At 39.0% G+C, this 27929-nt stretch overlaps 1 protein-coding gene and 1 long non-coding RNA gene across 4 annotated transcripts; one reads left to right on the top strand and one right to left on the bottom strand.

The window, feature by feature from the left end:
• Positions 1-223: 223 nt before the first annotated feature.
• Positions 224-15258, bottom strand: smpd4 (sphingomyelin phosphodiesterase 4). Of its 2 annotated transcripts, XM_088618536.1 has the most exons (20): positions 15167-15258; positions 14371-14437; positions 13829-13915; positions 13068-13204; positions 11842-11917; positions 11154-11262; positions 10624-10676; positions 9905-10056; positions 9113-9245; positions 8613-8684; positions 6925-7014; positions 5078-5226; positions 4574-4664; positions 4340-4440; positions 3655-3818; positions 2553-2758; positions 1907-2140; positions 1448-1579; positions 1023-1151; positions 224-666 (listed from the first exon to the last, which is right to left on the bottom strand). In XM_088618536.1, exons 2-20 carry the CDS (start codon positions 14407-14409, stop codon positions 343-345), a joined length of 2478 nt encoding a protein of 825 aa, XP_088474662.1. In that variant the 5' UTR covers positions 14410-14437; positions 15167-15258; the 3' UTR covers positions 224-342. The 2 variants fall into 2 exon arrangements, with proteins under 2 accessions (XP_088474662.1, XP_088474663.1); XM_088618537.1 differs by lacking the exon at positions 6925-7014.
• LOC148641688 (uncharacterized) lies at positions 15258-27310 on the top strand. Of its 2 annotated transcripts, XR_015929866.1 has the most exons (4): positions 15258-15318; positions 17149-17234; positions 25249-25479; positions 26972-27310. It is a non-coding gene; the product is annotated as an uncharacterized LOC148641688 (long non-coding RNA). The 2 variants fall into 2 exon arrangements; XR_015929865.1 differs by having other exon boundaries at positions 25249-27310.
• Positions 27311-27929: the final 619 nt, after the last annotated feature.

The raw sequence follows: 27929 nt of genomic DNA, 5'->3' as shown, positions 1-27929 counted from the left end.
ATTTTGTGGGGCTTGGAAAGCGTTAAAGCAACTTTCTTAAAATTGGATTTGGTTACCGTATGTATAAACATGTAGGAATTTGTCGGCTGCCTTTCTCTAGAGATGAAAGCAATCCACAGGAAAAGGCGAGTCCAGATGTACAATATTCCATCTGAGGAGCTGGAGGTTTTCATTACAGAAGGACCGTGTCATGTGAAATCATGAGAGCGCAAAGCCCGAAAGGTGATTTTTTTTTCATGTTTTATTTACAATTAAAAAAAAAAAGTAATCGGCAAAATAATAAAAAAAAGCCCTTTGGAGAACGATAAGACACGGAATTTTATACAAGTGGTAAAACCGCTGCTACTGGGTTTTCATCTTGTCAGCAAGCAGAGTCATGAAAACCCCGTACAGGCAACAGGCCAGTAAAACGCAGAAGGCGAACGAGAGCGGCCCCATGGAGCAGACGACCGAGGCGAGCAGGTAGAGCAGGGGGAAGGCGAAGAGGGTCCGGTAGCTGGCGAGGCCCCGCAGGCTGAGCCGAGGCCGGGTCTGCCACTCCGGGCTGTGGCGCGTCGCCGGACTCCGGGTCGACTTCCCCGGGACGGGAGGGCGAGTCAAGTAGTAGCGGCTCAGCCGGCCCAGGAAGTCCCGCCTGGAGCACAGCGAGGCCATCTCTCCTGCAAACTGCACCGGTTCTCCGTTACAGCACCTCACGCACAGACCGCCCCCGCCTGCCACCCAGTTCTGCAGAAGGCCTTCTCGGGCACCCGCAGCAATGAACTCGCCCCTCTTTCACGACTGCTACCACAGGCGTGCACTGACTTGTTTTTAATACAGTGCTGAGAAAGCGTCAACTTTAAAAAGCTACAAAGATGTTAAGAAAAGTACCTGCTTGTCAAAGTACAGTACGTAGTACAAATGAGAATACTTGTAAAAAAAGGCTTAGTTTTATGTCTTACTTTAAATGCTTATTCACAAAAAAAACAGTTTTATATAATATGAAAAAAAAATCTTACTCAAATGGCAGCTTCAACACTTACCCGCTCATTAATTAGAGAGGAAAGCCTGAACAGCAGACGAACTAAAACTGCACTTTCATAACTTCTTATAGGCTGCAGCTCTGGGTCCCCCTGGTAGTCGATCTCAAACCTGCGCAGCCCATTAATAATCTGTAAAAACACAGGGCAGGTTTGTGCTCAAGACAAAATTCCACGGTTTATGAAGGTGTGCAGTTCTGGACTCTTTCTAGAGTCAATCATATTCATAAGTGAAGATGCTCCAGGGCATGACCATGTAAGCAGAAAAACTAATATTTAAAAGAATCAGTTCAGTACATTGGCACTTTATAAAAATAAACATGAGAAGTTTACTATTATGACCCATGAAACTCTAGTGTAAATTCTGTATTTTGTAGACTTGCACTCTTCATTCTGTGCCCAAAATGAGAAGCAGAATCCTTCCCTACCTGCATCCTTCCCAGATCTGTGAGGATCAGCCCATTCTCTCCCCGTATACAGTCAGGAAGCTGCTTGGATCCAAAATCGTCTTGTGTCGATACATAGTTCACCATTATCTGGGACAGCTGTCCTGTATTCAGCTATGTGGGGACAGGAATTTATTACACTTTCAAATCAATTAAATCAAATCAAGGGCAGTTACAGTATATTATTTTCCCATGGATTTATTATTGAACCAGCTGCAGCTCAGCAACTTCATGATGGGGCTCCTGTTGGTACAAGAGGAAGCTCTTTAGGACTATAAGGAAGATAACTGGTACACAGCACCACATTGGTGTATCCTGACCATGTGGTTAGTGTCCACGTTTGAATATGTGAAGGAAACATGTTGAATTTCAATCTCAACAGCATCTAAATGGGAACGTACATTTCTCTTTTTACTGCACATGAGCCGTTCAGAAACCCACCCGGAATATCTGACGGAGGTACTCCAGCACTCTGTCCAAGTACTCGTCTGTCTTCTTTATGCTTTCCAGTCCCATATCATCCACATCACTGCCTGTATAGGACGCGTTGGGGTCTGAGGAGCCAAACCCCAGCCAGGAGAGAAAGGACTGATTGGCTGCTGCTTCTGCTGTGTGAGCCGATATGGATTTTGCCGTTTGCCTGGCTTGTGCTATTAGCTGGACCAGTTTTAACACCTGAACAGGTTAAAAACACAAGAACAAGCGTTATCTTTATTGGAAAAATAACACATAAAGTAATAAAAGATTGCACTTATTTATCTGTTCTGCTAAACAGTATAATATCAGAATTTGAAAATGAAGCACAAGAGAAAACTACTGTATTACTTATAACCTATTGGTTTATATACTACACATACATTCCAGTCTTTCAGATTTTTCCCCTAAAGTAATTTGTGGAAGAGATATAATCTTAAAATGTGCTGTATTCTTCCTTTGTGAATCAGCACTGAATACTTTTTGCTTGATTTAGAAACAACCTGAGGTGACAGATCGAATAAAAGTGAAAAAATCTTGAAAAGACAAAATGTACTTTATGTTTTGTTCTCAAGCCGGCACAAGTCAGGATCCCCTTCGGTTTGTGACTCACCGAATTTCGCACTTCGGCTCCAAACATCTGCTTGTACTGGCAGTCCTGCCCCTCCAGGCTGTACACATGGCTCTTGACCTTGAAGACGGAGTCTGTGATGACCGGCTGCCGCGAGGACAGGAAACTGCCGCCGTGGCCGGGGGTCATGAAGAGGCGGTGTTGGCGATGGTGGAGGACGTGCTCCGGCTCCAGAAACAGCTGCTCCCCTGAACAAATAAAAAAGGGACACCCCTCTGGATTACTGTCCCAGAGACTAGCTGGCAGGGGGCAGAAAGTCTTTGGCACGGCTGCAACAAACCTGAAAGAAATGGGGTCTTTAGGAATCGTGTGCACAGGGTGATGTGTGGCCACAATAATACATCAGCAACCCCACTACAGAGCAGATCAGGTAGGGAAGTCTGAGAATTTACAACACCAGCTTTATTAAGGAGGCCACATTGAGCAATACCAATACCAAGGAACTCAGCCAGGAGTAATGAACAGTGCAATGGGATCATTAATGACCAAGCAGCCAAAAACGTAGGTTACACTCTCTTCCAAAGGACAGTAACCCCTGTAAACACACTCGCACTTTGGAACCGATGTGGAAATTCTGATCCACAGAGAGGAGTGTTACCTACTGCTCCACCAATGCCACATTTGCCCTTTCAATTCCCTTGACTATGCTAACAAATCCATAGGTTAACAAACCATTTTACTGAAGGCATCAAACACCAATAACATGCAAAGGAAGACCGATCAAATTTCAGAGGTGGCAGATTAAAGAATATACAACAAACAAAATGTTGTTTTTTTAAATTAGAAAATAAGGTAGGCGCTACCACCTTGCTACAATACTGGTAAGGAGAAAAAACTAATTAAACATGGCTGGGAAGAAACTGTTATCATATTTGTAGCACTATTCTGTCCCTTTTAGTTATCACTGGCAGAAGAGCAGTAACAATTAAAGAAGTGTATTTCATGGTTCTCATTGGAACCATGTTTCGTCCTACTGCCTAAACCATTCCTGTCATATCATAACCTAATAACTTTAGTCACAGAAATTACAGTATACAAGATAGTGCTGAGAAAAAAACACCCATCTATTCTTTTTGTGCCTTACCTTTCTGAATAATTTCTGACAGGTTAGGTTGTGCAAAGACTTTTGAAACCCTGAAGAGCATCAGAGCATTTTTGGCATTAACCAGATCAGTACGCACTGCTCGGTTTAGAAAACCCTGGAACAGTTTGGTGTACATTAACAGATTCTCCTGCACAAATGAGGCCCTGGTAACAGAAACAAGGAAAACAAGAAAGCAAAGAAAACCAGATTAGAAATTCTGTAAGGGATAAGTTATACAGTACAACATAATGTGCATCATTTGAGGTACAAACACATTACATCCTCATAGGGGACAACTGTTTGTTTTTATTTATGGAACTCCCAAAATATCCACTGACAGATCTGTCAATTTAGCAACTGGTACAAAAAAAACAACTGACAACTCTAAAGGCTCTGGGGTAACTGTATCTTGAAGGCTCAACAGTATTGTTTTAACTATAAAACGTACAAAATCTTCTCTAAAAATAAATTTAATTAGATGAAGCAAGTCTGCTGGAATGGAAACCAGCAGACACCACAGTCCTCCACTAATGGGAGTCCCCAACACCCCTGCTTTAGGGAAATACAAGAGAAAAAGAACACTTAGTATTTCAAGAATAAGACTATGGTGGTTTTCAAACAAATCAAAAAGGAGAAAATGATTTTCTTCTACATATAAATATCAGTCAGATAGAAAGGACCGTACCATTTGTCAGGTACACTTCGGTTCTGATTATCCGCCTGTGGGCTCTGCTTGTCAGTAGTGTACCTCCATGGCTGTATATAACTTAACCACGTTTCCAGTACCTTTGGAGAAAATGAAAGCACTTGAGATGAAAAAGAGTATATATGTCACATCTTACAAAGTCCAAAATCATCTTCTTATCATCCATGTTCACTGCATAATTACTTCAGAACTCATAATAAAAAAAATACATACTGCTCTAAAGGAAGCATCAAGGGGCCAGTGACCAAAGCAGTGCTGCAGGAAAACGTACAACTTCTGTTGCACAAACCGAGGGATCACCACCCTGGAGACAGATAAAACCACTTTCAGTTATTCAGTTATGCAGCTGAATTGCTTACAAGAAGTGGCAAAGTTACACATGAAAACTGAACATACATCAGAACGGCTACAGGTTAAAGGGGGCCATTCTGCCTCATCATACTCATTTAGTTGCGTTTTAGTTGCATAAACCATTACTGGAACAAAACCCACAGAAAGGTGAGTGTACATAATCCATCTGGGCCTGCATGTGTTTGGGTAGTGCAGAGCATATACTGTACACTGCATAGCCACCCATGCCTGGGGCCACATGGCTGGTATCTAACCGGCCAACACTGATGGATTTCCCATCTGTTCCCCCATGCTGAACCTGTGGGTCAGATCCCAGCAGTGTGGTTGGGAATTCTTGGATGAACCTACCCAAAGATGAATACCCACCTCTTGAACTCCTCCAGAGGGCTGGTGTGAGAGTGCGTCGAGGGTGAGGAAGATATCTGCTCTGGCTTCAGACTGTTGGAGAAGGCATGGAGGTGTTTCACTAGGAGTCTCACCACCAAGACGTGCTCCTCTGTAGGGCTGAAGGGCTCCTAAAATTCCACAATTCCACCCCCAGGAGAAAATCGGTTACATGTTGTTCTATATACACAGGAATTCCTCTTGTAACAGAGCAAATCACAACAGGTCACATGATGGAGCGGAAAAATTGCAATTAATTAAATACTAAGCATGACATGTAAGTTGTCTCCTAGTGTATTCTTAACTGAATTAATTAAATATCTGCGAATATTATCTGCTGTCAAAAGATGTAATTGCACAAGTACTGTTAAAAGTAAAATGGTTTTGTTTCTCAAAGCTTGTGATAAAAATGAGAACACTCTGTGGATCGCTTCATTTTCAAAAGGATCACACACAAATGTGCCCTCCAAATGTATTCATACCCTTTATGAAACAGGAACAATATACCTCAAATAAGATATACAGATTGGATTGTTTCTTGCTTACATTCTGCATAAAAGTCATATTCGCCATAAATAATTAGTTGAATTCCACGAAACATGGGAGCTAGATTTATTCACACCCCGCTGTGGTTAGTGTTTTGTAAATTCTCTTCAGGAAGGGACTGCACAGACTAGACACCTCCTGTAGTTTGCTATGCAGTTCTGGCACTTCGGAAGGAAAATTGCCTCAATGATGAAAAACAGAAGTCCTCTGCTTTCCATTAGTGAACTGTCATCTTCAGGTAGAATCACAAAATGTTCAATTGGATTGCGATTTGGAAATTGAGGACGGACAGTCGTAACATTCATTTTGTGTGCAGTTAAACATTCCTTTGTCACTTTGGATGTACAATTTGGATCACTGTCATGCTAGAACACAGAAGGAACCTGGTGAAAAAATGTGACACTCATTTTCCTGGAATTCAATTATTTAAGACTAAATATTACTTTTCTTAGTTTAGTACCATTTTGATTACAGTCAACACAATAAGACTTGAAGTGGGAGATATCCAGTCTGTAACTCATTCTACTATATTACATTTTTTGTTCGTATTTCAATGGGGGTATTAATAAAAGTGTAAGATGCTGTATATTATATTTGCAAAAAAATAACTTCAGCATCCTATGGGATTCCCCGAGAATGTATTTAAAAAGCTCATTAAGAGTTTTGCCTAGAATTCAGAATTAGTTAATATAATCCAATTTTCTATTCTGAAGTGACAGCATCAATCATTAATTGCTCTTAAAATAAAATATTACAGCAAAATCACCCTAAATGTGCAAGGAATAGTAAAACAAATTTAAGAAAAGATCTAAAACTAAAGAGAAGCATTAAAAACAATTTACATGTAATACAACAGATTAAAGCAGATTTTAAACCAAAGTAGTACATACTTTGATTAGAGCAATAAAGACCACTTAACCATATTTTAAACTCTTTCTTTGAAGCTCTTTGTAGTTAAAACTCGAAAAGGTAACTTCCTTTCTATCAAAATACCTATGAAGATCTACTTTTGGCCAGTTCTGTAGTGCTGTGGTAGTGAATGTTATTGAGACAGACAATGAAATGGGGGGAAAGAAAATATGGCCAACATACACAGGTAAAAAACATATAAAAAAGAATGACATTACTGTGTATAAACACAAGGCATGCATTGGAAGAGAAAATCAAATGATGCTTAATGCCACCCACAAACCCCATCTTTGATTCGTTTTTGTTTTTTCCCCCCTAAGTTGCCTTAGACTAGCTCATCAACCCACAACAATACAATGAAAAGATAAAAGTACTTGGTACGTGTGGAGGGTCCCATAGCCGGGCGGGGTGGGAGTGCTGCAGTGCAAACTGGAAATACCCAGACGGTACTGGAGCACCTCCAGCTGAGAGGAACGGCACAAAGAAAAAAAACAACACCGGGGGGAGGGAGGAGAGAGAGAGAGAGAGAGAGAGAGAGAGAAGGAAGAGAAGAGAGGAGGAGGAGGAGGGTGAGAACGAGAGAAAAGAGAGGAAGGTAGAAGGCAATTGAAAGAGATCAAAAGGAAACAAAAAAGGGGGGTTGAGGTAGGAGAAAAAAAACATTGACAAAACAAATAGTATGCCAGGACATCGGAGACGCAGTCGCCACTTTCACGTCTCTGCTTACTAATTATGGACACTGTCAACTGGGGGCTGATCTATTTATTGCATTCTTGAATTCTAACATGAAATACGTTTCAGAAATGGGAGAAATGCTAACTAGCATGAATAAACGGGTCAACTGAAAAGAGAGCCGCACGGCATGTCTCTTAGTGGTAGTAACTCTGGTACAGTATATTCTCAGCAGCTGATTGCTGTCTTAAACTCACTCACTGTGTGCATGGTGGAGGCCAGTGCAAGATGAGAAACAGCCTTCATTTGAGAGTGCGACACACAGCAGCATGTTCAGAATGGAAAAGTCAGCTGAAACCAGTCATTGTTAATCTACACTTTCTCTTCACCTCTGAGACTTCAGAAGTAGTGGTTCACTTTGCTCGCTCTATACTGGTACTAAGGGCACAGTAGCTGACCTGCATGAATGTGTACACATTATATCTTTAAAAGACATACTGAATGGGAGAAGGGCCCTTATTTATTCAAGAGTTAATGCACTGTTGTGCTGCAATAGTTCTGAAATGCAGTGTATCAGCTGAAAGGACATGGTTGGGAACAGCGACTGTATTAATTAGGGTCTTTTAATGACTAATGGAGCATGGAGTCAGCTTCAAACAATAAACAGCCAACATGAGTAAGAAGACATAACATGACAACAGAAGAAAAAGCAACTGATAGGGACACCATGCAATGGAAATCAATTTGAAGCACCAGCACTGCCAGGCTCTCATGCTGGATTGGCGCAATTCAATATCACCACTGTTGCCCATAAATCTAAAGACTAATATTTACACAGATTCACAGTACCCATTTCATCAAACATTCTGACTTGTCATCAGTTTACCGCCTACAAAGATCAACATAGCTCAGCACACTAAAATGACAGAGATTGCCCTCATTTTTGATCGTCTTAATTTTATTAATAATTAATAATTGTTGGATTTGTAAAAGATGAGAAATAAAGAGAATAAGGATTAATAAGTGAGAACTCTGTAAGATTAAAGAGATTTTTATCTTAATGATACACTGATGACAGACTCTAGTAGAAGAGAAATGCTTAAAAAAAGAACAGCAATTGATGGACTGAGGCATGCTTGAACGTGAATGAAAAACAAAAATCCCAACAGATGTACTTCTTGAAGAATTCAAAATCAGAATTGCTTTTTAGCGATCTGGATAGAAAACGAGTTAAGGGAGAAAAGAAGAGGCTGAAGCCAACTGCTCTTTCCTATTCAAAAAGATGCATGCAAGCTTCACTCATTACTGAGCTTCACGTGCTTGAAGAGTGAAAGGCAAAAACCCACAGCACTGCGTGAGGAGGCAAAGAAGCAGGCTCCTGTGCTCTTACCTTCACCTGCGGGGACTGCATCTTCTGGTACATCTCCAGGGAGTAATGATGAAGCCACATTTCCACAAACACCTGGCAGGGAAGACATTCAGGACACCTGAGCATCAGCATCTCATTGGCCTATGACATGTTTTTAGCTTTCGACTGGGTAAAGCATTGGCTGCTTTTGATTCCAAATGGGAAATAGTTCAAACTTCCAAATTACAAAGCCAATAAAGAGAATTCTTACTTTTCACATGCTCTTATGAAGGAGTGAGACTACTACCGTGGTAATGTACTTGCTCAGTCCATCTTAATGGATTTTTTTTTCATACGTTGCGAAGTTCTCTGTCGAAGGTAGAAAAATACTGCTCTCAAAGCCCCTAAAAAGTAAACTAATTAGCAGAAAAAAATCTAAAATCCTTTGGAATGAAACAAACGGACTTAAAAGACCCCTCACGTATAAATCACTGTATATATTTGTAAAAGGTCAAGAAATTCACATTGCAGTGCAGACGCACCTGAAGAAGAGTCTCAGACCTCCAGATCTCCTGTGCTGCTGGATCTGCATTTACAGAGGGCTGGTGCGAAATGTGACGTTTCAGGAGGCTGCTGTTGTGGACACCATAGCCTGCAAATGGCACTGTGGGGGACCTGAAATACAACAGCATCCAGTCACAAGTGCAGAGTTAAAAGAAACTAACAAACACACATATGAGCAGCAGTGTGGAGCAGTGGTTAGGATTCTGGACTCATAACTGGAAGGCTGTGGGTTCAAATTCCAGGGGAGGCACTGGAGTTCTACCAGTGAGCATGGCAATCCACCTGAATTGTTCCAGGAAAACACCCAGCTGTACAGATGTAAGTTGCTTTGGATAACAGCATGGCCTAAAAAAATTGGTAGCTGATGTGGAACATTTCATTCTGGACAATAAAAAGCAACGACTGGGATAAAAAAAGAGTGTGAACTGCAGGAATGGAGGAATTAGAGCACATATTGGAGCAAACCTAAACTGCAAGGGATTGCACTGGACAATGAACAGCCAAACAGAAGACCTTGTTTACGATGAGATAAAAAATGTGATGAGCACACTACAGAGAGGCATGTACAGATTAAAACAGGCTGACAGGTGAATGAAAAACACATTATTTCAGTTTAATAATCTACTCACAATTACAAGCAGATAACGTAAACACAATCAGTTTATTGACATGAGTCCTGTAAAAGATTCATTTCAGATTAGGAAGACAACCATGTCCATTGATTTTTTTAAATCTAAATTAATGGAGGCACAATTTAAATTTTTTATTACCTGGGAGCAGGAGGTGACACCGTGCCTCTGACATCTGAGAATGGGGACGGTGGCACATTTCCCTCTGTAGGCAAAAAGTACTTCAGGTAGTTGTCAACCAAGACAAAATAAGCGCTGTCCGAGGCGTTGACATGCTGCCCCACTGGATAATTCTGGAAGGAAGCAGGAAGAAAGTCATGCTACCAGCATCGGAAAAACATGATCAGAAACGTACATGGTTCAATGGAGTGATAACAGGACTATAATGGATCAAACACTATCCTTATAAATATGTGCACAACTGTTACTACAGCACAGCCACCCAACGTATTTCTGGAGAAATGAAGAGCTCCAAGTTTTAAAAAAGATTAAACTGCAATGGCAGCAGCATAGTGGTAGGTAGCATATGGCTCAGGTATTTAGACCTGCGTTTGATGGTAGCCCGGGGCACTTTCTGTGGGGAGACTGCATGTTTTCCCTGGGTTTGTGTGTGTTTTTGCCATTCCATCCAGGGTGGAGTCCTGCCTTGAGCCCTGTGCTCCCGGGAGAGATTTTGGACTTCCTTGGGAAATTCCCAGAATTAAGGGGCTTTGTGTTAACAGATGGCTGGAAATAAAATTCAGTTTAAATGAGGATTTTGACTCATTTGATTCATTATCCCCTCCAGCCATCATTCTGCATCTTAGGTGTACTGACAGAAATTACTACATTAATATAAAATTATACAAAGTTGCTCTTACCTTTGGAGTAATAAGGCTTGAAGCAAAACAAAACATATAGTATTCAAATGGATCTGACAGTTATTAAGGAATTAGACACCAAAACACAATTCTCCTTTCGTGGTCTCTAGTTCTATTATTTTCGTTATCAATCAGCCAAGATGTTTTCATTTCTAAAAAAGTAGCATTAGCAAAATGACTCAGTAAAGCCCTTAAAACTGTTAAAGCCAAATAAAACTCTCAATTTCTGGTTTATCGGGTAAATTAGTACTTTCAAAAACAATAATTATTTAACATTTTTTGGACACCCTATCTTAAATAAGAATTAAACTTTGAGAAGTATATATTAGGACATGCAAACAATAGAATTTTCAAAATTAATATTCCCAAATACACAGTAAAGAAGTAGGTGTATTTATGGACAAAATATATGTAAGGACATGTTCCTTCTCTAAATATATTCAAATCTCAAAAACCATGGGTGAAAGAAACTTCTTGATGAGCACCCTATAAACAGTAGAAGCAGGCGATGCATTTTCTGGAAAGGATACTGAGGGACAGGCTGAGGCTCAGGAGGCCGGACAGAGGGGACTGCAGCTTGTTGTGGAACAGCGGGCAATCTGGGAGGACCCCTCCCTGGATGGAGGCTCTCACTGGACCCTGGGCGAGAAAAGAGAGCCCGTCACCCATCAGCCTTCTTAGCGACAACCACCTGGGGGGCTCCTCCTCTTCCTCTGTTATTCAGTTCTCTCTCTTCCTGTTCACACTCACGCGCCCCCCTACAGTCTTGAGTGCTGTCTCTTGCGGGCCCAGCCCCCAGTTGTAAGGCACCACCTCTTAAGCGACAGTCAGTGCGTCAGGGGTGTTTATGTTTTTAGACCCTGGCCAGCCTTGCCAGCCCACCAATAAGGACCGCTAAGACCCCTGAGGGGTTCAGAGCACTTCTTTCTGTACTTTACTAACCTCCACTTCCACCCATGAATACTAACCACAGCACCCCAATACTAACCTCATGTATAGTGCAAATAAAATCAAAATAAGCACAATCTCTTGATGTGCATTATTAACATAAGAAGGAAATGTTAACAGTGGTATTGACAGCTCTAAAAATGGAATACAAGTAACAATAAGATTAATATCTACCGATGTTTTTAGTGAATGGGATAGGTTAGATTGGTTTACATAGTTTGTATCAAGAGCTCTTTTGGCACGGTCATGATAGAGTTTATAAGAACTTACAGGAAGATAACTGACTGAAAACTCATATTTATACTCCTCAGCTTGCAGCTTGTACACGAGCTTCATCATTGGACCACTGGAAAATAGATAAGTTCAAACTCACAATAAAGACAAAACCAAAATATTAAATAAAATTTACAGCTGTCTTATTCTCACAATATATACTGATGGAAAAAAGAAACGCAACACCTCCTCCTCCACACTCTGGCCCTCCCGTCTGCGTGGGACAGGCTGAAGAGTGACTCATCCATGAAGAGGACCTGATGCCACTGCTGACGAGTCCATCACAGTCTGTCTGGCCCAAGCCAGTCAGGTGTGAGTCTAGGAGGTGTGAGCAGAGGGTCTCTGACAGGTCGTCTTGCTCTAAAGCCAGCAGCATGGAGCCTGTCACCGATGCGGGCATTGTGTCTGCCAGCAGTTTCAGCGGCAGTACGGGTCGCAGATCTGAAACGATCTCTCAGGTGGACCAGTCTGATGTGTCGGTCGTGCTCTGGTGTGGTCATTAGAGGGTGACCGGATCTTGGACGGTCTGTCCTGCCGGTCTGCTAAAACCTTCTCTGCAGTCGGGACACAGTGGAGCGGCTCACTCCATAGCGTCTAGCAAAGCTGGCACATGACAGGCCTGCCTGCAGCATGCCAATGGCCCTCTCCCTGGCTTGTTGTGGCATTCAAGGCATTCTGGAATGCACAGAAAACTAAGTGTGGCTTTTTTCTTGCAGTAACCCAAGCTTTGAATTAAGACCTTTTTAAAGGTGACCTGATCAGGCATTGTTCTACCTGGACCTTGTTGGATAAAAGTGCACCTAACGAGCTTTTGTGTAATTGGCAAATTGCAATGCCTCACTGCACAAGCTGTATTGTTGTAACGTTTTGTGAAAGTACATAAGCTATAACTATAGTATTCTCATTCCAGAAAATGTTGCGTTTCTCTTTTCCATCAGTATATATAGAGCCCCGAGTGGCAAAGTACAGTATTACATGACTTTGCAGGATTACAAGCCAGTGCCTTGCTATAGGTTCTTTCTCGATTTCATCTGTGGGAATATGAAAACTAATCTTCAAAAGTGAGATGAACAATATGCATTATTAAATCATAGAATATCAAATAAAGACATGAGACACTAGCTAATGACTGAAATACAAGGCAATTTAAAGGCTTTCAATAAGAATAAAAAGAAGCACTTTTATAGCCGTGGAAGCTATAAAGATTTGTGCTAAAGGTTTACCTTGGATTAAGGAACTCCAATACTATATTGTATTCATTTGCTTTGGCCTGGAGGTATCGCAGATTCCAGCCCACAAGGACGCCATCCAAGCTTCCAAAGACAGTCTCCACCAGCCAAGGAAAAATAAAGTGCAGCTCCTGTGGAGCCCAGATACAACACATCATTAGACAAACTCCCCATCAACTACACCTGTGACACACATCCCTACAGAATGTGTCTGTCTCCCTAGAAGCCTCCTCACCAACAGAGAGGTTAAAAACAACTGATTAAACTTAAACATAATTTGTTTTGGTAGTAATGTACATCTATTCTAAACGAAACGCCACCACAGATTTTAAACTCAACTTTTAACTCTAAAAATGTCTGTTTTATTTTATAGTCAAGAGAAACAAAAGTAACAATAACGCAACAGCTGTTCAGATTAGAGTACAGTTAGCGACTGGGTTATCAACTGCTGCATGCTTTGCTTAATGCTACTATTTTAGAGGCATATGGAGCTCTGCACCTGTTTTTCTAGACCCTACCCAGTAAACTGTAGTGACATTTTTAGACTAATATGGAACAGCTGTCTGACCCATTCTTTGTTAACAGAGAGAAGGCTTCATGCCACAATAAAGACTTCATAAAGGAATCGACACAGGCCAAACTGCAGAAAGGAACACTTATATTATCCAAATGCTTCCCCTGTACTTGAAGCCATCCCTAATTACACACATTCATTTTATGCAAGATATCATAAAAGGGTTTAGTGACTACTCAACCTTGGCAGGATACTCATCAATTATCTTCACCAGTTCTTGGCATTGCTGGAGAAGAGACTTGTTCATGCAATCTGCCTTCAGATTTGCCTGCAGAAAAAATATATTTTAGCTTCTCAGCTACCTCTGAAAATCACATAGATGTTTCAGGTTGAAGACAGTGCACTGCTCTACACCACCTCTGAAACCTGAAGGCAGACTTACAGCTGAAGGTGCTTCAGTTAAATCCAAAAGTGAATCATCCTTGTTTTCTCTTCCTGGCTTTACCACAGTACACACTCTTAAAAAAATGCACACACCTTGTAGCAAACAAGGAACAAACAAAAGACAGAACTTAACTTCACCCAGTGTTAAGATGCAGGATGTTTTTATCATATACAATTTCATGTTTCTAACATGTTTCTTTACCTTGTGTCCACTTTGCAGATTCGATCATAACATTGAAACACAACTGACAGCTGCATGCACACATACACTACTGTCTGAAACATGTATAGAGATACCTACAACTGCAAAGGAAACAAAACTCATCGACTCATACTAACCAGTAAGAAACTGGGCTGCTGTAATTGAGGAACAGCCATGGGAACAGGGTTGATGGAGTTCTGTTTGCTAGAATATACAGAGAAGTTGAGATTAACCACACACTTTTACCACACTACAATGTAAGTGAAAAATATGATCAGTTAAATATAAGAAATGTCTTCAAGTCTATACAGCCAGAATTGCAATACATTATATACAGTACTGTTCTTAGGAGGACGAACTGAAATGGGTTATATGCAGTCCCATTTCTTAGGACGATGAACTGTAATATCTGACACAAAGTTCAGCTAGATGAATTTGAATAAAAGAAATGTACTCAATGTCGTTATTCAGGTCCTGTACAATCAAGAGAAAGCATATCGAATGGCTGTGTATCCATACGTAATTTAAACGTTAGTAATACAAAGGAATACAAACATTAATATTATTTCATTCGTACGCTCTTTCCTCGGAGTAATTTGTCAGTGCACTGTGAAATACCACGAGAAAAGCCAAGATTATACTAAAACATTTAAACGTAACCATTGTTATACAAGCAAACAATTTAATAGACGTGTTTTAAAACATCGTTATAAAAACAAAATGAAAAACTTAACTGCATTACACATTTTAAAACACTTATTGGCGTAGAGCAAAGCAGCACGACCTTAAAAACTTGTGTTCAGGTTGTTACTGGCACTTCACAAGCACAAATATCGGTTTCAGTTCCGTTTACAGCTCAACGTTTACAGTCGCCAAAATAAACAAACAACACTTTCTCTCTTTATTTGCACTATTAATTTTTTAACCTCTTACGTTTGTTTAAGAAGCCTCCAGCTTTGATACTGTAACTCTCAGTTCCAAACTACCGCGTTGCCGTGCAAAATGTGCGACGGGCTTTGATGTCGTCATCTCTCAGTGACGGAGGCGTTCGCAAACATGAATTACGTGCTCAGCCTCTTTCCAGTGTAAGTGCGCCGCCTGGCTATAGTTAGTTGTGTTAGTTTGTAGAAATCAGATTTTGTGCATATTGTTTGTATATAAAACCGTTCTTACAACAACCGAAAACAAACAGTTGAAGAGGTTAAAGATTATCTCGATTTGGTATCATAGATCATGCTTTAATGGTGTCAAGTAGATCATAGAACACGTTTTAATGGATCGAGTATGTGTTCTTGCACATACTAGAGAGGACTGTGTATCTGCAGAAAATGAGAAGTTGTGTCAGCTTTAAATTTAAATGAATTTCACATTTTCAGATTAATTTTAAAATATGTAAACATGCAGAATTGGTTTGGTGTAGAGCAATGTATGCAAGCACACATACTTATGGAAATACGGGATTCTGAGTAGTGGAACTGAAAACATTTTTTAAAAGTTTTGATATCTATATTGTATATCTAATATTTATAGCAGTATAAATGCTTAGTTTTTTTGTATGAGCACGTAGAGATTGAAAGCTGTCAAGCTTTATGCTGAAAGCAATAAAGTGATCCCAATTTACCTGTGAATGAATCCGTATACAGTTGGTCAACATGCATGTAGTTGCCCTTTCATTATTTTTTACTTTTGTGCGACACTTGTTTTGCACTTTCAGTGTTGTTGTGCTAGCCATATTGTATTTTTACTATTTTATTTGATTATTTGCCTTACTACAAACTAACTGTAAATATTAATGATAATTATAAAGTTAGACATATAGGCGGATACACATGTGAGTTGTAATGTTAAAATGTGTAAATATAATGTGAAAACATTTGTAACTAAACAACAGCCTTTATAGTGACTTTTTTAATTCCTTAAAAAAGCATCACAAGAGTAATACTAATACCTTTTAAATTCTTTTTACAAGGAAACAGAATATGAACAATTGATTCCAGTTAACATTTGCGGTTGTTCTTCTATTTCCAATTCGCTGTCACAGCAGTAAAGTACAATTTGACTCCTAGTATGGCCATGTCAACGTGCAGATTCCCGTTTCCCTGGATACAGGGTCCTTGTCCTCACCTGTACCTCTTTCTTCTTGTCCTCACCTGGCCTCTCTGCTCCTCTTTTTCTGACCACGTTTGGTCCTACTCAGCTGTTCTGTCTTTTCTCTCCCTGTGCACCTCGATGACGCAAGAGTCAGTAGTGCCTGATTTTTATTACACAGTGTTGACTCCTAAATATTTTGTGAACCGAAGCAAAGCAAATTTGCACTAGCAAAATAATGTTAAGTGGCTTTTATAAACTCAAGTGTGCATGAGCAAAAGCAATGATAAGATTGTTTTTTTTGTGTGTGTTTTTGCTTTGTTTTTCATATGTGGTACTAGATAGGCCATGTTTGGCTTTTGTGCTAGACACTGTCTACTTTCTAGTCTCTTCTGTTATTTGTAGTACAAAGGAAATAGCATTAACCAAAGCTTTTTGGTTGTGTCTTAGCAACAAGAAAGAACTTTAAGGTCAAGAATAAGCTTTATGCCATATGTGGGATGTTTGCTTTTCAATGTAATTTACATAATGTCATCAGTCCTTATATATATATACTGTACAAACAGAAAACTGCTTGTTTTTTTACTATCCTTTCTGCTCCTCAGAAGGAACCTTTTTTTTTTACCCAAGCCTCCACAGCTCTCCATGAAAGTTGTGTGCTTTGTTGATTTTGTATGGCTCAACATTTTTCTCTAACAGGTCACTTATGAGGTTTCCTCACATATGTGGCTTATCTGTTTCTGATACTCATATTTTATCTAGTTGTGTACAATGAAGGACTTTTCTGTTTCCTTTGTTGTAAAATACTGGGCCATGTCTCCTCATAGCTCTGGGGCTCCTGGGGTGCTGTCTGTTTGGAGTTTGTGTGTTTGTGTGGGTTTCCGTTTTCCTCCCACACTCCAAAGACATACAGGTAGGTTAATGGGCTTCTGGGAAAATGTGCCCTGGTGTGAGTGTGTGTGCATCTGTGTTTGTGTGTATGTGTGTCTTGCACCTGTGGTGCCTCCTGTGACCCTGTACTGGATAAGGGGATTAGAAATGGTTGGATGGATATTTTACTTTTCTGAGATTTGGGCTGTATGGAAATATGTACACACCTTCTCCTTGGTCCATGCTGTATTGTTTGGGTAGGTGGCAGCAGAGTACAGTCAATCTCAGAGCAGGCAGTTAAATGAAAGGGTAAGGGGACGTTTCTGCACAAGCAGCAGGGATACACTAATGGCCTTGTGTAGATTTATGTATTAGTCTCCTGCTGGTTGTGAAAAAATGAATTAATTGCATCTCCGGACCATTGAACAAAAGCCACTTGCTTAATAATACATTCAGCAATAACAATTCCCCACGTGTTAGACATTTCATAAATAAAATTGTTTAGATATATTGTAGCAAAATCTACCCATTTTTTCATTGTAGTTAAAAGTACCATAATGATGTGAGCAGAGGTTTTGTTTGGGAGAAAGCATTACATGAAGGAGTTTGTTAGACCATGTTTCATTCTCTACCTACAGTAGTTTGTTTGAATTGCATTAAGAAACGGAGAGCATTTATGGTAGGCTGTATTGAGATGTATACTTAGGAAGATTTATTAGAAAAGAACAGTATCAGTGATATCATCCCTGATAGTAGTTGAGAAGATTCAATGTGACAATATTGTACAATTATTTTCTATTTACATTCAAGAAAATAAAATCTACATCAATAGGGACATTCTGGAGGGCAATGATTGGCAGCCCTTTGACAGACTTTATCAGTAGTGATGTTTGATGTGATGTTGTTTTCTGGCTGATGCATGGATTTCCCAAACCTTGTCCAGAAAAAGCTTTGGAACGCAGAATGGAGGAAGGAATGTGCAGCTGTGTGCTGTGCTTTGCAGATGCAAACTGTGGTGAGGATGTGAAATGTTATGTAAATCAGGGTCACAGTAAGACTTCAGTTCCAGACAAGATTGATGTAAAAGAACATTGACAGAGCTCCTTAGCACCAGCCTAGTTTAGCCTACTTTGAGAAAAGTGCAGACTATAATGAGCTACTTTGTGTTACAACTGGTGGATTTTAAGATTGGGGTTTTAAATTACAAGCCCAAAAAGCAAAAATGAGATCATACCCCGTGGAGAAAGTGGTAATACAAAACTCAGTTGAACTTAAAAAATAGCTGTAGGTAACGCAGGAAGTGGTTGCCATCTTTTCAAGGAGGGAAATGGATTTTGACATGTAATCATTTTTGATGCAAAGCTTCAATCATGAAGTCAATAGAGTGACAAATCTCTTGAGCTGGGTATCTTGACATTTAGGCATCTATGTTTTCCATGCTTTGGTGGAAGTTGAAATAAAGAAAAAAAACGTCAGGACATCTTGTGCTAGTTTCCAGTAGGAACCAAGCTTTTAAAAGTCTGAAATTATGTGATGAACAATTTCAGTAACTCCCTTTGGATGCTATCCCCAATATACATAATGTGTTGTCAGCTCCTTCACATAACTGTCAAGCCATCATTTAGTGCAATAAAATAAAAGCAGTAGCTTCCATTTCTGTCACTCAGAGCTGTAGTTGGATTTCAGGTTTAGAAAAGACAATAAACTTTGTATCCCTCAGTATGTGAAAGTTAAGTATTTTTTTAATAAAACATTAGAGTGCAACAAAGTTCTTTGCAGAAAACAACTGAATGCTAGTTTGTACCCTATTTAAAATTCTGCTATATTTGCTTAATCTGGTCTGTAAGAGCTTTGTAATTAAATGAGGCGTTAGTGTGGCTCAGTGTTCCCTACCTTTGGATCGTCTGTGTTAGTTTAATCATGGCACTCCACTCTGTTCCAGGATGGAGAGCAGCTGGTAAATGCAATGATAAAATCCCTAAGCTGCACTCTTGTGGTGCATCATGAAACATTTTAGCAGTGCGCCTTTATTTAAAAGTGCATTCATACAACGCAAGTGTACCCACTAAAGTCTGTAGAGCGCATCTCTGAGGTAATGAGGTGGTGCGTTTTAATTAATGGTTGATTAATAATTCTAATTTCATCACTCTCAGGCAGAGCATTATTGTAATCACATTCCGCCCTGGTGTTCAATAACCTATTGTTCTCGGTGGGGATGGATAGATGTGTTAAATCCTTTTGATGTAGATGCAATCTCATGGCACTCATATCACCACAGTCATTTGCAGGCTGCATTTATGCCAAGTGTTCATGATTGATTGGGGTTTTTTTTTTGCTGTTTTTATTTTTCAGAGACAGTCCTTTCTTTCTTTTACACCTGTCTGAGGCCTCCAAGTGCATCAGATCCCAGCTTTCAATTAATCTATTGCTGAAGCTATATCAGGCAGGCGGGGGCATGTGACTGCTTGTCAGACAAATTTAATAATAGGCAGTGTGACACATGCTGTGCTTGATCCCTGTGAAAACACACTCTTGTCTCTGCAGTCTCCAAGCTTCTTGTGCCAAAACAGCAACACCAGTGTCTAACTGATTATTACCAGAAGCTGTCAGCACTAAAATTTAAGTGCAATGTTATTGTAAATTGCACTCCAGTATCATTTTTAAAATGGGATTTGCGATGCTATAGTACTAAATGTATCTGTGTAACAAATTGCAACAAGTGTTTTAAATGAAAGGGACTGTTTTCATTTGATTAAATTTTACCCTGAACTTAATCAATTGATGAATTAGAGCAAGTTCAAATGTATTTTACTTGTTTGGGATTTCTCTGCCTGAGAATGTTGCCTTATTATAAGTGGTGTAAATGAGAAGAAGGTAGTGCTTTTAAATCTCATAACCTTGGCTAATATCTTCTTAATGTCTGACAGCCTGATTTTTTTACAGAGGAGTTCTGTAAGAGAAATTGTGGGTGGCAGTGTAAAATAATATGTATCCCTCTCCCAAAAGAGGCAGCTACAGTCAGGCAGATTGTATGAAACTAAAGTAGTCACATTAAAACAAATGATCCTCTTCACTGGGGAACAACGTCTTGTGGTTTTACATCTTTCTCAGTGGTATCTATCTTGGGGAACCTCAAAGGCACTAAATATAAATGGCTTAAAAAAAAGTCACAGTGCATACATATCATAAATTGGGATCCAAATTAGTGTGCAATTAAATCCCTCTGGAATAACGCAGGTAGAAAAGATGAAAAATCAGAATCCAGAGAACTGCAGGCTACGTGGAGTACAGAGCTATAGCTAAGGGTGGGATAAAAAAAGGTTTTGACATGAAGTAGTTTAAGGCAGACGGTCATGAAAGTGTGGAAGTTATCTTTATGGCTGATAAAAGAAAAATGCAAAAAGTATGCAGGGTCCTTAGTTTCTGCCTTTTCAGGAGCATGCTATAGAAAAGCTAAGCACCGTAAAAGCAATGGAAAAATGAACATGAGGCCCCGGTCTGTGGTCATCTAGCAGTTAACCAAAGAGAAATGGAGAAGCATGACATTTTGTGTCTGTAACTTCACTTGGCAGCTCCAGTCTTGGTGCTGTTATGACTGAGCTAAAGGAGCCACTTGTGAGAACAGATAAGGAGATGTCCACAGAGCAGCCCTCTCCCATCCAGCAATGTCAGGCTTTGCAGTAAATAAATATGAAGCCTGTCAGGTCACTACAATGGGGAGCTGAGCAAGGAAAAGGAGGGAGGGGTTGGATGGAAATAAATCACAAATTCTAAAGCGTTACACCTGTATGACAAGAACCACCATCTTCATGCTGGTTTGGGCAATTACCATGCTGGCTGTTAGGATAATCAGAGTAATATCACCTCACCCTGCATAACTCATGTGCCAAAGCCCTCCAGCCCCTACATTGTGCAGTGTTGAAGCTTTATAATGCAAAAGGTATTCAAAGCATAGGAAGAAGGTAGGTCTGCTTATAACCTCTGTGACACAAGATGAAAGGAATAGCATTTTTTGCTCCAGCACCCTGGCTAAAGAGAATTGGACCCCAAATAGCATAGTGCTATTTGGGGTCCATAGTGCGAAATGCTTTTAATCCTTGGGATGCTGCAGAAGGTAAAAAGGTTTTGTCTGCACAGAAATAATCCTGTTAGGACATATTGCAGAGATGTAGAATCTGTTGGATTGCCTTAGCAGCGAGTTGCTTAATTAATTCACAGTATCAATAAGCACCTACCGATGTTCTTTAGTTGATTTAAAAGTCCCTTTAGGACAGGATGTTGATAGGCCATGTCATAAATATTTTACCTTTTTTATTGTGCTTAAGCATTACCGGTCCAGTGGAGTTTCCTAGTCCTGTTAGTGGTGTAAATGTCTTCAGTTTAAATTCCAACTGCCCAGGACTTTATACCTCAAATAAACTGTTATTTGATATACTGTATTTCAAAGAAACAAAGCAAACAGATCTCTGTTTTAACAGGGTTTAAAATTATTTTTCCCATAAAAAGCATTCATAGTGCTGTATGGACCCATTGGTTAAATCCAGTGATACCCCAGGACCAGAATTGGGGTACTCCTTAGCAATCCCCAGTAACCCAGTAATATATTTCCCTGTATCCAGTATTATACTGTACACCCATCTGTACATGTTACACCTTCTGTTTCAACTTAAATCAACTCAGATGATAAACAATTATGGCATGCAGTGTTCTAGTTACTCCTGTTCTGGTACTGTGTTTGAACAAGAATGGTCATTGTTTAAGAAGTGGGAAGTCAAGACCAGTCTTCCTACATGATTCCCTCCTGAGAGCTTCCCATACATTGAGAAGTGCAGCTGAAGGGTTTTTAATCAAAGAGCAGGCAGCGATCTTTAATAAGCACTAATGTAATCAATAAGCACTAATGGCTTGTGTTCACTTTTAGCTTTAGTGTGCTTTTAATTGCTGATGTCTTTATGAAAAAACAATACTTAATTCTCTTTGCCAATTCACAACTGGCACACGACAAGTCTGGATGATTAATTTTTCTTGCAAAATCACTTTGAAATACGATTTTGCGACAAAATGGGGAAACGGGTAATTATTACTCTTTAAAGGCAGCCTTGGAAAAACTGCATTGCACTGCATAATAAAGGAAAAATGTGAAATATTGACTGGAAAAAGTAATTAAACTTTGAAAGGATGACATACCATACCAGACAATTAAGGAGATATATTTGGAGGCTACAGTAAGTGTTTATGCCTTGTGTATCCTACAAAAAAATATTATTATTACTGTTGAAACAGCTCTGTGGATTCAATTAGTGTTTTTCATATACTTCCCATTTAGAATGTTCAGGGTAATAATTTAATAATCTGTTTCATACAAAATGCTTTGTGTTCTTTGGAGTTTAATTCTGTTCTTTATTAAATCCTTGTAGAGTTTCCAAAACATATTAAGCTCCACTTTTTACATTTCCTAATTTTTCCTCCTTGTTTAACATTTATGTAACTGGAAGATACTTGAGGGTTATACTTTATTCTTCTACTAATCTATCATGTATTGGGCAAGCTATCCTACAGCTTCCACCTGAAAGCTGCACATACTTACCATAGGATGGTGCTAGAAACACAGTTTGTTTAATGAAAATGTGATTCTTTTAATTTCATCAACCATGCAAATGATTTATGAGATTGAAGTGACACGACCTTGAAAGATTCATTTATGTAGAAAAAAGGACTTAAGAAGTAATTTCTAAAGTTATCTAACGTGGAAAAACAAGATTTATTCAAGGCAGCCTTTTGCTTACATAAAGGACAATGGCAAGACTTGTTGCCTTGTCATCACTAGACCTCCTTCACTTGTAGAAATATCCTTATCTTAGTTATATTAAAAAAACAAGCTTAGAAGTAAGGTTATTAAATATACCAGCACTGCAGCCTTTTCTGTTATTTATTAAAAATAAAGCTATTAATGTACTGTAATGCAAAAAAAAGTGAAAAAAGTGTTGCTCAGTAAATTATGGGTCATTTGGTCAAAAATGCTTTTCAGTATGAGCATCTTTCAAGAAGTTAATCTCTTATTAAAATCAATCAAAAGCCAAATTTGCCTTTAATCAGTAGGCAGGCACACATTTAATAACATGCAAATAAAGAGAATAAGACAAAAAAAGTCCTTTATCCTGCTTAGTGCGGTCTTTTGCTAGGTTAAATATGGGATTCAGCACTTATGTAAGGTTTTTGTTATAGCTACTCTAATCCATACTAAACCAAACTAAACCTACATTTTTTATGTTAAGGTGTTTAATACTGGCCATCAGCCAGTCAAATGGATTAGTGTATAACTGGTTGTTTTGGATTTGTATCTATGGTTTAACACTGTATGCTAGGATTGCTCTAATGTAAAATTAGCAGTTTCGTTTGTGTTTTTAACATTTTAATTATGCCGTGTGTGCTCTGGTTGATGTGTGTCAAAGTATATCACTCATTAAAGCTTTAAGCTACATTTTAAACCACAAAAATAAAGCAAAAGTGTGAAATAATATCTTGCATGTGCCTGTGTATGTGTTGGATAAAACTGAAGAGGGCAGGGCTTGTTTAATTTGAGACTTTAACTCAATTACCTAGAAGTAAAAAGAATGATAAAGCTTAAAAGTGAAGATCAGTTGATCCCTATCAGCAGTCGATTCCCAGGATCATAACGGGGAACTATGGTAATTGAAATCAGATGACGTTTTACCTGGAAAAAATGGAGGACAGAAACAATAGATGTAACCGAAAATCACATTGCTTTATACATTTAAAGAACTTGTTCTTATTCATAACTGAATCATTCATAACTCTAACCATTTGAGAAATTGACTGTTCTCATGGCCTCCTAGCCTTATTATAATCATTTTCATGTTTATACTTAGATGAATATGCTGCCAAATCTTGACTTGTAATTACTTTCTCTTTATATTGTATCTCAGAAGTTTTCTTTGAAATCTTTTCTTAGAAGGTTTCTTTAAACTACAAAGACTTCCTGCAAAGACCTTAAGCTAAGTGCTTTGAATTGTGACTTCTGTCAGTCACTTGTTACTTTCCTGTAATTCATTCAGTTTTGACTGAATACAATACTTGATTGGACTTCCTGTATATCTTTTCTAGTGTATTTTTAAAGTGCCCTTTTGTGACAACTCATTGTGGAGCTGGCTCTGAGATGGAGTTCACTGCACAAAGTGAACACAATAAAACAGGCTTGACGGTTGACTCATACGTGCACAGATGTGTGAGCTGAGTTTAGGGTGATGTGTTGGAAATCCCTTTCCCCCCATCATGATGAATAGGGAAATGATCAACTGACTGAGGAGGAGCAGAGGCACTGTGTGAAGAAGGTATGTGTGTGGTTGGGGAAGGGAGGTGAGAGGTAACTGGGAAAATAGATGGAGATGAGTCTTGTGAAATTGATCCTCCACTGAATGTTTTTCTTTTAGCCTTGCAGGTACCTTGTGAAGACTCTTGAGGATCTTCCTGTTATGCTTGTTTTATCAGTTCTCTCGGGCAACACATTTTATATAACACTTTAGGATGACGTTTTACAGCATCAGCTAATTGATTTGAGTGTGCTCACAAGGTTTGAACATATTTTACGGTTTGCAAAGTGATTTCATGCTTTGTGTGTGTTGCCTTCTCACTGCCTTCATTTTATATGATTGTTCTGTCACATGTTTTAGATTAAACGTTCTGTATGCTGGTCCTGAGGGGCTAGTGTCCTTCAGATTTCTCTTTATTGAAACCTTAAGTGCGATATCTTGAGCTGCCTAGGAAGGCAAAGCAGTCAAAAGTTTAGACAAAGGAATAATTACCTGACAATTCCCTTCTGGTGAGTTCCTACACAGTACGTATAACTCGGAACAACTCTGTGTTTTGTTCTTTGGATGAGATGTAAAACTGAAGTCCTATTTTAAATGACTCAGCATCAGACGTTGTTTGATGGAGCTCACAGCAATAGTTAAAATCTGAATGTGTTTAAAAAAGGATTGGGCTAAACAAGCAACAGGTTCATCCTCTAGCCACGATCAGATTGTCTCTTCTTCCAGGTGAGAGCTGTGGCAACCTGGCCTCTATCCCAGCAGCCTAGGCAGGACTACACCCAACAGACAGACACATGTGGGGGACAATTAAGATATTCCAATTAACCATGAGAGTGTGTCTTCGGATTGTGTGTGGAAACCAGAGCTCCTGACAAAAACCCATACAAACCGGGGGAGAGCATGCAGACTCCACACAGATGGGTCCCAAGCCCAAACCCAAGACTCAAGAGCTATTAGGTAACAGCACAGGCTATTGCTGCTTTGCCACCCCAAAGGAATTTTTGCTTTCTTTAAATGTTCAATTCAATTGGAAGCCCAGGCGAGTTAAAAAATGTTTGTAGAAGAATGTTTCTTCTCTGTTCTTCAGTACATCTTAAATATTTGCTGAATAGGTTGATTAATGTGAAAAGAAGTGATTAGGAAAAGATGCACAACAATCCTTTCTGGTAGATGTATTTACAGGAAGCGTATATATTTTAAGTGGGCATTTGAATTTCTTAAATAAATGAGCTGTTACACTGCACTAGGTATTCCAAATGTAATCATAGGAAGGAGAAATTTTAAAATTCAAGTTGAGCAGTTTATTGATTTTGTTTTGGGGGGTGGGGTTTGTGGACATTTCATCAAAAAGACATGAGGACACCTTGGCTCCATTTGTTCATTTTCATTTTCTCCTTTCAACTTTCATAAGACTCAACATGCCACTGCACAATAAGATGACGTATTCAAAACTACCTGTCCACTTCTACTAGGAATATAGTTTTTCAGTCTCAAGGGTTATAATATTATTGATAAATGTAGAGCTGCTGGTTGAAATTGAAAAGGATGCCAAGCAGGTAAGTTGACGTCCTTGCTGTACTAACATGCCCTTGAGCTGGGGAACTAATTGAATTTCGCAGCAAAAGTAATTGTGAAGAGACAGACTGTTGCCTTTTGTGAAATAAGTTTTATTGTGCCCTGTAATTGAAAACATTATTTAAATAGAGTTTTTGTACCTACCCAGTATACTGTACCGGAAACTCTATAAACCCTGCTTGTGAATGAGGTTTTTAGCTGAGAATTGCTAAGAGAATCAAAAAAGAAGATTTGATATTCCCAAGACTATGAACGAAACAAAAGAGTACATGCACTGAAATTTAATGTGTGTACCTTTTCTTTGTATTATATTTGTTTAAATAATACAATTTTCTTAAGATGTTTCTTATTCATCCTGTTTGTACTATATGTATTCACAGCTATCGATATTATTACTTTTATCATCTAATAACTGTCTAATATTCTAATTCTCTTACTTGTTTTGAAAGTCCTTACATTTAAGATCAATACATTAATACACTGTTGTACAACATTATGAAACCGTATTTATGTGTCTGAATGCATTAATAAAAATAGAAATCCGTTATGTTTGTGTCCTTAAATAAGCTAAAAGGCTGTAGTGAATTTAGTACTGATAAGAAACCAAACCTCTGACAATTTTTAAATTCTTCCATATGGTTCAGTTTATCTTTGCATTCCTCACTGAAGTGTGTACAGATGAAAACGGAAAGAAAAGGAGGACAATCACATTCTAACATACCCCCGTTGGTAAATGGGGCTTTTATTAAATTTCGACTCCATCTATCAATACAGATGTCGAGATTGCTCCATCGCCAGAAAAACAGAGCCACCAGCTCTTTTTCACAAGGTAGAAGGAAGCCAGATGTATGAATACTTTTATTTGTTCCTTCAGTGACAGATGTGGCCTCCCGAACTTCTGAATACCAGATAACTAGAAGAAAAGCTGGAATCCATCAGACAATCATTTACTTTCATAGAAGCTTCTCTAATGTTCACTTTTCCAATACCAGCAATACGAGGAAGATCGCGAGCAAAGTTTGAGTCATTAAAATTTACTTAAGAAGAGGAAAATGCCTCTGTGATGGGCTTTCTTATGTTCAAGGTTGGATTTTGGCTATGATTTTGTTTTAGTTATTAGGTTTAAAAATGTTAATTTCACTCGCTGGAATATGTTTCAGAACAACATTGGTGCCAATGTTCAATAAATGCTTGGATAAAATATTTTAAAAAATATTGTTTTTCATGTGAATTTAAATACGCTGGTATTTAAAGCAGGCAACATGATATACTATATATACCATCACTTTGTGAACAGAAAAGATCCCATTGTCAGAGCAGTGTTCACACTGGCCAAAATCAAAAACAGGCTAAGGACCGTGGCCAAACGGCAATTGGGTAACAATTCTGCTACCATGTCCACTTCTGTCTGCCAGGTCTCTTAACGCTTTATGTCCATAAGACCTTCTGGTTCAATAAAAGTGCAATTGAAAATTTAACAAGTAGAACAATCAGACAGAAAGTTGCTATCTTTTATATAGTACACATATCAACAGTGAACTGATCTTGAGAACTTAAAACCTTATATTATATACTCAATTATGATTCCAGAATGTGACTCATGTGACTGTGACTCATGGGGCTCATCAAGACAAAAAAAAGGTAGTTTACTCTTCTCTTCCAAGCCAGGAATATTAATCCAAAGTCAGTACACTTTCATCTTAAACGTAACACTAACAAGTTTGTACAGTATTCCAGTTAACAATAATCGGACTGCTGTGTCCTTGGCGCAGTGAAGGTGATCACAATAAAAATGCAATCAAATGAGGACCTGCTGTATATCTGAGGTTTTC

This window comes from Lepisosteus platostomus, chromosome 24 (genome assembly GCF_059453375.1).
Source record: "Lepisosteus platostomus isolate fLepPlt1 chromosome 24, fLepPlt1.hap1, whole genome shotgun sequence".
NCBI classification, from domain to species: domain Eukaryota; kingdom Metazoa; phylum Chordata; class Actinopteri; order Semionotiformes; family Lepisosteidae; genus Lepisosteus; species Lepisosteus platostomus.
The sequence above is the reverse complement of the archived record's forward strand: the minus strand, read 5'-3'. Positions and strand labels throughout refer to the sequence as shown.

Excerpts from the sequence above, each read along its gene's own strand:
- smpd4 (XM_088618536.1), bottom strand. The coding sequence starts at position 14,409 with ATGGCTGTTCCTCAATTACAGCAGCCCAGTTTCTTACTG. Across the intron at positions 8,685-9,112 it reads GGTCTGAGACTCTTCTTCAG|GTGTTTGTGGAAATGTGGCT; the intron begins GTGCGTCTGCAC and ends CTTCCCTGCCAG. Across the intron at positions 4,665-5,077 it reads CCTCTGGAGGAGTTCAAGAG|GGTGGTGATCCCTCGGTTTG; the intron begins GTGGGTATTCAT and ends ATCTGTCTCCAG.